Source organism: Urocampus carinirostris, chromosome 14 (assembly GCF_059441175.1).
Source record: "Urocampus carinirostris isolate Australia breed hairy pipefish chromosome 14, RoL_Ucar_1.0, whole genome shotgun sequence".
NCBI classification, from domain to species: domain Eukaryota; kingdom Metazoa; phylum Chordata; class Actinopteri; order Syngnathiformes; family Syngnathidae; genus Urocampus; species Urocampus carinirostris.
In genome coordinates this window covers 275,473-285,771 of record NC_142362.1, presented here as the reverse complement: position 1 = coordinate 285,771, position 10,299 = coordinate 275,473, and the positions used below count along the sequence as shown (strand labels likewise).

At 39.5% G+C, this 10,299-nt stretch overlaps 1 protein-coding gene across 1 annotated transcript; it reads right to left on the bottom strand.

The window, feature by feature from the left end:
* Window positions 1–341: 341 nt before the first annotated feature.
* On the bottom strand, window positions 342–8,154 carry eaf2 (ELL associated factor 2). Its single transcript, XM_088352211.1, has 6 exons — window positions 7,978–8,154; window positions 6,194–6,288; window positions 5,992–6,128; window positions 4,487–4,653; window positions 3,414–3,629; window positions 342–1,983 (listed from the first exon to the last, which is right to left on the bottom strand). Exons 1-6 carry the CDS (start codon window positions 8,078–8,080, stop codon window positions 1,940–1,942), a joined length of 762 nt encoding a protein of 253 aa, XP_088208337.1. The 5' UTR covers window positions 8,081–8,154; the 3' UTR covers window positions 342–1,939.
* Between the last annotated feature and the right edge of the window lie 2,145 nt (window positions 8,155–10,299).

Sequence of the window (10,299 nt, the reverse complement as noted above, 5' to 3'; positions counted from 1 at the left end):
GACTGTATGATATAGCTCATCGCTAGCAGCTATTGTTATTGTTAGCTTTGTCTCTCAGTGTCAATTGCCTACAACTGCTGGTCATACAAGCAGAACATGCAGAGTCCCGTGATTCGGGAATTGTTTTTTTCTCCAACGTTTTCTTCTTTAGTCATCGATGTTATCTACTTGGCTGCTGCAGGCTATTGTCGGATGCTCCTGCTTCGTCCTTCAGTTTTACTCGCCTTCCACAACTCGTCATCCACGTGAAAGTCGCAGAGTCCTGAAATACAGGCACTGTAGACTCCTTCTTTAACCACTCTTTGTTATCCGTTTGGTAAGAAAAAAAGCACAAGTCTGTCTGGCAGTACGTTCGGACTGTCGTGTAGCCAATAAAAATATTTTATTTCTCCTTTGACATATACATAACGGGTGAACACAATGAGGCACCCATCAATTGGAGGAATAATTTAAGGATTTTCATTCAAGTATCACAGGTTCAAGGCCATCAAAAAGCACTAGGATTGCTCTGTAAAGCCATGGTTGCAATTACTTCACTATTTAAACAACATTCTATTATGGCAACAGGGCACACTAGCAATTAGCTAAATTAGCTTTAGGCCTTGAATGTCACTAGCTCAATGTCAACCAAAATACACTAGCAGGTGGTCACATGTAGCTAGCTACAGTCAAAAAGGTGACAAAGGGAAACAAAACCATGTATCTGACGAGATGTGGTTACAAATGGCTATGTTAAAGACGAAACTAATATCAATTACGCACGATGGCAACGGAAGCCACTGTAGCGAATAGACCCCGGCAACGGAATCGACTAAATGTCAGCGGGGGACATCGAGCTTCAACTACAGGAACTAGTAATTAGCGGATTCGCAACAACGGCACTGAGATAACTAGTTACACCTCCAACTCTCTGTGATAGCAGCATTAGCAACTAGCCACTGTGGCGACGAGTCACTGTCTACAGAGTCAACTACATGCGAGAAGCAAATAACTAGTGTTAACTGAAGGTACAAGTAATTAGCGTATTAGCAACAACAACATGGAGATAACTAGTATCACCTCCAACTCAATAGGATAGCAGCATTAGCAACTATTCAGAGAATAAAAGTAGCTACATCTGGAAGGGCGTACTTGAGCTAGCAAGATAATAGGCTACTAGCAGCATTGCTAACTAGATACTAGAACCTATTTGTGATAGCAGGGTTCAAAACTTCCCAAAAGGCAAAACCTAAGTAGATCAGTTAGCAACTTTAGCAGCAAACAACACCCGCTATTACCTATCCACAGCGAGAAGCCTCTTCACTGTTGACTGCTAGCATTAGCAAAATTAGCAACGATACGGCGGGAGGAATAAGTAACTCATATTTTCGACAAGATACATCAGGGTTCTTTGATATCATGAGTTAAGGGCAAAAAAGAGAGTGGTTTATTCTGTTGATCCAAAATCACATTGCTTTGGCGTGAGCTATAGTAAGCTAATGATATTAGCGGAATGGCTGATAAATTGCAGTCTACTATTGTATTAAATGAATAGAGTGTAATAGTGTTAGAATATTTATAGTCTAGTCAGCTATTCAAATGCTTAACATTTGATTTTTTTTTAGGAAACCCTGAGTTATGTCACTAATAGTTTGCATACTTTTACTTTAAGGCGGAGTTTGGTTTATATTGAAAGATAGGATCCACCCCCCCAAAAAAAGAAAAATAATTGACATATGAATTGCTACCAGAAGGCACGCATAGGTATACAAGCCAAAATTGCGAGCTGAAATGTGAAGGTACGTACCGAGGGTGCTTTAAGACGCGATTGGCGGAAATGATTCCAATAAACCGAAGATCCCTGAACACATCGTGATTAGGACAAGAAAGAAACCGACCAGAAAAGATAAAAGGGGAAAGAAATGGAAGTAAGTGGACATCCTAGCTGATGATCGATTGGTCAGTCGCTCTCGCTGCCCGATTCACTTAATTGGAGGTCGTTTTCTGCAAGAACAAAACAAGATGGAGAAATTGGGTGTTTTGGGAGGTGGAGGAGATCCAAAACGTTAGTCCAATAGAGGAATACACGTTAGAAGATTTTTGAATATCAAATCATTTGCCTCGCTCTTTTTCTGCCTTTTTTTCTAAAAAGTACTCAACGAAACCAGTGGTCCGCAACCAGGCTCCGTCCGTCCGTACAAAAAGAAAAAAAACTCTTAAGCCTTATTTTTTGCTGATTCTATATTCATTTGTGCATCATGCACAGTTTTTTTAATCCCCCAAAACTCAAAGTTTGGCTGTGTGTTAATACAAGGTTTAACGTATTTGGGCAATTACTGATCGGTCGAAAAATAGGGCTGAGCATATTTGCACTGCATTGTAGGCGATGGGAATCGAACCTCGATTGCGGCAGTGAGAGTGCAAAATGTCAACCACCAGATCACTTGGGATATAGATGACACGGGAAAAGGCTTTAGATTTGATCTCAGCATGACATATTTACTCATGGTACCACATTGTTGAAATCACGGGGCCATGATTGAAATCAGTGTTTGTCAACTGGTGGCATGCAGCCCTTTGCCTTGGCAAAATAACGCTATGGAAAAACAAACTTAGTGAAGGTTGTTTAAACTCCTTAACAGTAGATGGCGATAGTTCGCTTGAAATGAGAGTTGACACCCTCCTTTTACACCACTGACGCTTTGGGAGGTCTTCATTGACTTGAAAAGCGCTATATAAATGCAGAACATTTACCACAGAAAAATAGATAAAAGTTCAATCCACGTGTTGAGCATATCCAAACACAGATGCAGCAGCGAATACATGATGTATTGATTGGATTATATTCAATTATATATAGTTTTGGCCACAAAAAAATGAGTACAGCCTAGAGGCGCCAATATCTCTCCAGGCCGACATATTTTCTTAGCTTCAGCTAACTGTTAGCGTGGAGCCTAAATGCCAACGTTAGCTCTGTATACACTGGGTGCAGTTGCTCGATTATAAAAACACGCATGCATTAGGTACACGATCCAAGTCATTTATTAGCTACATTTAATTACTCATGTATTTGTTTTAAGTTTTGAGGAGAAGGATCTCTTGATGGCATTTAGGCTCCACGCTAGGGCTGCACGATGAACCGAAATCTAATCGATATCGCGATGTGACGTAATGCGATTGTATAATGAGAAAAAAAACCACTGCGGTTTGAGCATCACAACAAAGATCCTCAGAAGGTATTTTAACACCAAACTAGCAAAAACGAAAGCCTGGTTTCTTCAGTGTTTTGAGCAGTGCGGAAATTCCTTTGGCCTTCAGCTTTGTCTGCGACTTTGCGTCAAACTTGGGCTATGAAAGGGTCTATTAGACCGGTCCGCAATAAAGAAAAGGACCGCTGCACCTAAATAATAGCGCCATATCGGTGGATTACTCACTCAGTGTGTTGATAAGAGCTCCACCTCCCTCCTCTTGCCGGCTGTCGGCCGGGCCGCGGTTCTCCTGGGCGGAAGCCGTAGCGGGCTTGGCGGCGGTGCCGGCAGTCTCCTCCTCGGAGTCGCTGCTGGAGCTGTCCTCGCTACTGGAGGACGAGGAGCTGTTGGAGGAGCTGGCGCTACTCATTTGGTCCATGCCGCGAGCCTCCGCCATCAGCTCTGAACGGGATTCATTGCACAACGATCGTTGAGTTGGATCGCACGAGATATTTAAGAGTCTTTAAGTGAAATCATGAAGTCAAACAACAATTACAACTATTTGATAACCTAGGTGGGTGCAAATAGGTTTGTGTAAGGTTTCTATACGATATTTTTGTTGGGAGAATCTTTACCCAGTTAGATGGATTACCCCCTGCTGGAATGGTTTGTTACTCTTAAAAAAAAGAAAAGAAATTTGGCACTGGCAGTCACCGTACTTATAAACAAGAGTGTATTCTTTGTACGTTTTACTAATTGGAGTTTGTTTTTTGTCTTCTAAGGACACTGTGTAACATTTCACCAGTACAGTCACTTAATTGTGTATAGCAACCGAAAATAACTGCTACAAAGCACTAGGGAGAATTAATGTGAACTAACTGCAGGATTTTTCACCCCTTTTTCCCAGCTTTTCAAAAGAATTTTAGTTTTAGAGGGTTACCCATAGCAGCAAGATAGCGGACAATCGTGTCAGCTCCCTCGAGGTGAGCCTTATGTGATGTCAAATAAATATTCAGTTCTAGACCTACGAGTACTTTAAACAAAATGCACGTTATTTGGATCAATACTGTTTGTTTTTCTTTTAAAGGTTTTCTTTTAACCACTGAATGGCGCTAAAATATGACACAATTTCCTTTAAATGTTCTGATCGATGCAGAGTCAAGAAGTGGGCTGGTTTCCGAAACATATATTGGATATAGTGTGCCGTTTGCGTCCGACTTCCTGCCAGCCCAAAGGAAATCGAAAGCGCCTGTTGCGTAGGCAATGTGGACTAGGCGTGGATGAGAGCGCTCGCGAGGTCATTCACAAGAATTTGCCACCTTTCTCGATGTCGTCCAAGGGGGAGGCGGGCGAGCTTTTCTCCTTGGGCGGGGAATTTTTGGACCCGGCCGAGCTCTTGCTCGCACTGGCGCTGTTCTTCGTCTGCTGGCCGAGACGGCTCGTCTGATGCTCCGTGCGAGAGTGAATCTTGCTGCTGCCCTCGGCCCTGGGGAGATCAACGGCACAAAAAGTTAAGAAATATCGATCTTTTTAAAAAACAAACAAACATGAGTACCTTATCTTTTCCATCGTGTGCAAGTTGGACATCCCTCACAGTCATTTTCAAATTAGCAATAACACATGGACAATGAAGGACTATTCTGGACTTAAGTTTGTTCTCACAACTTTTACTCTTTGTTCAACATTATCTGTGTCTGTTGATTAAAACAACATTGCTGTGTTGGGTCGTATTTTCCATGCTCCAGTCATTATCAGGGTTCCTACAGTAGAAGGCGAGTTACATTCAAGACTTTTTAATGCTTGTGATCAAATTTAAGACCAAGTCCACAAAAAGAACACAATTGAAACATACGAAACAAACAAACACCCCATCAATCAAGGCTATTTTAAACAAATGTTATTTTTAATTTTTTGAACCACATTTTGGTCCAGCTGAAAAGTTGCCATCTGAAAAAGGTTTCAGACCAGAAAAACAAGACATTCCAAACTGGAAGATCACAATTCATTCCAAAGAACTTTTCTGCTTCATTCATGAAGCATTTTTATCCTAAGGCATGAAAAATGACTATTTGGTTGATTCATGACACATTTTGAGTGTAGAATCAGAAAAAAAAAACACTGTGTACTCTCTGGATGTGCACAATTGATAAATATTATGAAATATTTGTGTCTAAATTTTGAATACTTTCGAAAATTGGATTTAAGACTTTTTAATGCAAACGAAGGCCTTTTTTTCTTTAGCATAATGAATCCAATGCCTTTTAAGACTTTTCAAGGATCTGCGGGAACCCTGATAAATCAAAGTCCTGACGTCATTGTTCATTAGCAGTGTCCTTATTTGACCTATTGTCTATCCATTTTTCCCCATTTGTCGGTGAATTCGGTCTCCTGTAATCTTGTGTCCTGGACTTTTCCGATTTGATTTTTTTATACAGCGATAAATGTCCCCTACTTGCCATCAGACATTCATGCATATCCGAAATAGCTTCAATAATCATAATAATAATAATAATTTCCTTTGTATTGTCATTCTTTGTAACAATGTACACAGAACGAAATGTCGATACATCTGACCCGTTGTAGCGAGTCGATGCAGCCGCAGCCAGAGGGCGCCGCCATTATACCAATTAGGTATGTCTCGGTCGAGGCGCGAACCAGCGACCTCCCAGTCTCAGGTTTTACTTTTATAGCATCTTTCAAAAATGTTGATGACCTTGAGATTAGTCCCCGGTTTGATCTCTTTGTGATAGTAGTCTTTTAATCGAAGGTAACAAAAACGTCTCTCTCAATTCCACAAAAGTCAGCAGCTTGCCATTTTCAGTACCTCGTCTTCTTGACCGCAATGTTGCTGCTGAGCTTCTCCAGTCGATACTCGCCGGTATCGTGGTTGACAATGAGGATGCACTCTCTCATGTAGGAGCGCTTGGAGCCCTTGAAAACGGTCACCGGGGCACTAGAACCCTAAAACACATCTTTTAGAAAACCCTCAACCTTTAAGGAATCCGATACAGAAGAAAGAAACGCACCTCTAAATTAGGCAAAGTAATGGTGACTTGTTCTCCCTTGCCCACTTCCAGATCCCCTTCGCAGGTGGTGTCAATGGAAGCCGGTTTGAAATCATCTGGCGAAGAAAGCCGCACGTTTTAACGACCAGTCCGTTTTAGAAAAGTAGAATTATTGTATCAAAGGAAATGTGCTTTGGCATTTTTTAATCGAGAAAAACAAAAACAAAAAAAAAAGTTTGAATGTTGTGAATTTTCCATGCCTTCGTTTCGGTTTTAGATCAGAGGATGGCGTCATAATAGTCTTTACAGTCCTGTGAGACTTCTTGTTATTAAGGGCTAAACAAATGAAGAGGACTTGACTCGTTTGGGTCGCAGGGGCACCATTTCCTCTGGTGTGTCTTGGGCATGGACACCCTGATGACGCCCATCCCTCTTAGTAAAGATTAAAGCAGTGTTTCTCAACCAGTGTGCTGTAGGAAATTGTCAAAAAAATAACAAAAGTAACACTTATTAATTACAATAAGGCAAATTGGATAAACCATCTGCTGTCTGCTATAATCAGACAATGTACTACTGTGTTGAAAACTTGACTTAATAATTGGGGTAACTAAAATTAAATTAGAAGGTATTATGTTATTTTACAAACACTAATAGTATATTATATATTTCCCGACGGAGATGAATAAAGTATCTATCTATCTATCTTACATACAAATTCTGATTATTTTTTAATAACTGTATTTATCATTTTGGTTACATCACAAAAATTTGAATGAGTTAGAAAAATGAATGTACTAAATATCAATATAGACCGGGTGGAAACATATGTTGGCCTGGAGTGGGATGGGCGCCAACCAGGCTGTACTTGCCCAAGACACACCACAGGAAATGGGGCCCCTAACACCCCCTGCTTAAGGGACCCAACTGAAGTATTTTAATCAACATATAAATGAATCAACTCGAAGTATATTTTTTACCTTTTCTAAAGTCCGTGTGCCGTAATATTGAAATGTGTTGGAGATGGAGAAAGGTTGAGAAACACTGGATTAGAGGACATGGCAAGAACAACGTCTGCCTTTATTTCAATGTGCTATTTTCCATGAGCAGAGATGAAAAATTCAAAAACATACATTAGAATAAAAGCTCATGTAAAATGAGGATTTGTACTGTCTCAGAAAATGAGTTTATGGTCATTAAGTTCTTTATTTCTGAAATTCAAAAAAGGAGTATATTCAGGATTCATTAAAAATCCACTGAAATATTTCAAGCCTTTTATTATTTTAATTTGCTGATTACGCCTTACCTCCTAAACTACTTTTACTTGACATTCTATTTGAATTTTCACCGTAATAAGCAATATCAAAACAATAAAGACTAGCAGTTGGTTAGAATGAATCCAGAAAATATGACATTTTGTTTTGCTACCTGCATAACAGAAAAGAATAAAGTATAATCATACTCCTATTTATGACATGTTCATGCGTACGTTCAGCCATTTGCACTCGTAATGTCCCTCAACTGTCACAAGGTGGCGGTGTTGCACTTACTACAAGAAGGCTAACGCACTAGCTAACTTTTGACAGCTGCTACCGGTAATTGTTAGCGAAGACACATTAAAATGAATTAAACAGGGTGAAGGCCATAGCGACGTAAACCAAGACGTTAGCCCCGATAAAGGAAAAAATATGCTTAATTTTTCGAGCAGTCACCATCGAATAAAAAAAAACAATAATTCGGGAGCTACTATGCTAACTGCTAGCCGCTTGGAAGTAGAGGGGGCGAAAGCCTTTAAAGCCTTGACTTACATCGCACGGTGTGGTAGGCACTTTTGGGATGCTTCTCGAACGTTTCCCCCAATTTTAAAACGTGCTCCTGGTTGTCAAAGTTGGCGTAACTTGTTCCATTCATGTCGAAAGTTTGACTTAATGGCAGTTTTTTTATCAACGGCGATGTAACGTTAGATGACGCCAAGTACCGCCTTCTTTTCCTGATTGGAGGAAAACAGACAACAATGTGATCCCATTGGCTTTAAGTCTGTCAATCAAAATGTCAATGGGAAGGAAAATGTTATTTTAGCGCAGACGTTTCTATTTTTATTTTTTTGATTTCCAAATATACATTGAGTTATTTCTCTATATATTTTTAATTTCATTATTTGTCTTTGGAGATATGTTATTTGGGGATACCAGGTGTTCATTACCAGAGCTGGGTAGTAACGAGTTACATTTACACCGTTACATTTACTTGAGTACGTTTTGGGACATTTTTAAGTACGATTAATTCACTATTCTTTTTACTTCGACTCTAGTAGATTTGTGACAAAGAAACGGTACTCTGACTCCGCTATATTAGGCTACATTGAACCCGTTACTTCAATCCCCTCCATGTAAGTACGCATCTGTCTGACTCTATTTATTTTGTCGGACAAAATATAAAAAAAAATATTATCATCTATGATTATTGATGTCCTTTCTTTTATTTAAATGGGATTAGTGACCCCAACAACCATCAGGTGTCAGTTGTGAGCAGAGTTAGAAGCTTTTTTCAATTACTGTACTGTATGCACAGGGTAATAGCTATAGCGTCACACACACACACACGTTATCTATCTATCTATCTATCTATATCTATCTATCTATCTAGACATCTATCTAGACATCTATCTAGACATCTATCTATCTAGACATCTATCTATCTATCTAGACATCTATCTAGACATCTATCTATCTATCTCTCCTTGAAAGGTCTGAATTTTCCTTTACTTCGTGTAGGTTTTAGATCATGGGGTGGCATCATAATAGTCTGTACAGCGCTTTTTTATACATATCAATACGTTGCTACAGTTACTCAGTACTTGAGTATTTTTTTTCCCCGAATACCTTTTTACTTTGATTCATATTTGGATGACTACTTTTGACTGCTACTTGAGTACTGTTATTCTGAAGTACTTTTACTTGAGTCCCTTTTTATATGACAATCTTTCTATATCTCTTTATTCATCAATTTCTCTAGCATTGTTTGTCCGTGGAAATATTTTATTCGGGGATCCATATTGTTCTTTACTTTGCAAAGCGATATAAAGGTAGGGGCCTTTTTGGATTTGGAATCGAAAAGCAATCCGAAGCAGCAAAACAGCGTCGGCAGATTCAAAGGACTAAACGTTTGTACTCAATGATTTCTCTGTGATGATAATTACCATCCGTACTCAGGAGCCCAAAGGGAGTAGCCCAAATCAGACAACCAGACACGTTAAAAAGCCCAAACGAGAAAAACGAGAACAAGAAAAAGGACGTTTCGGGCCAGCAATTATACGGTGAACAGCTACCGGAAGATCTCACGCTTCCAGAAACTCTCCATACATTGAGGGGTTTTACGGAAGCCACTCCCGTTTACTCCTTCGGCCCATAGATGGATAGATAGATAGATAGATACTTTCTTCATCCCCTTTGGGAAATTCCCATTTCCAGCAGCATCCCTGAGCTGAGAACAATACAATAATAAAGCCAAAAGAATACAATATACAAATACCCAGTGTGAGGTGCAAATGCCCACTGTAGCGTGTTATATAGAATATCTAAACAGTGCTACACAGAATACATATTGCAATAAGATTCGGTAATATGCAATGTAGGGGGTGTGGTAATAACCCACAAAAATACTTGTGCGGAAAGACTACAAAATATGATGATGAAAATACAGCAATACTGCAGAAATACCACTAAAATACTACGAAAAATAGTACAAAAGTAATAATACAGAAACACTACCCCAAAAACTACAGAACTACCACTAAAATACAACAAAAATACTGCAAGAATAAAACTCGAAAAAATCAGGAATACCACAGAAATACTCAGTGTGTCATCCCCCTAAAAAGAGAGAGAGATGGAGAAAGAGAAAGAAGAACAAAGAGAGAGATAAATAGAGAAAACTAAAGAAAAAGAAGAGAGAATTGAAAGAGAGATAGAGAGAAAGAGAAAGAGTGAAAGAAAGAGATGGAGAAGGGGAAAGAAGAACAAAGAGAGAGACAGAGATAAGAAGAGAACACTAAAGAAAAATAAGAGAGAATTGAAAGAGAGAGAGAGAGAGAGAGAGAGAGAGAGAGAGAAAGAGAAAGAGAACGAAGA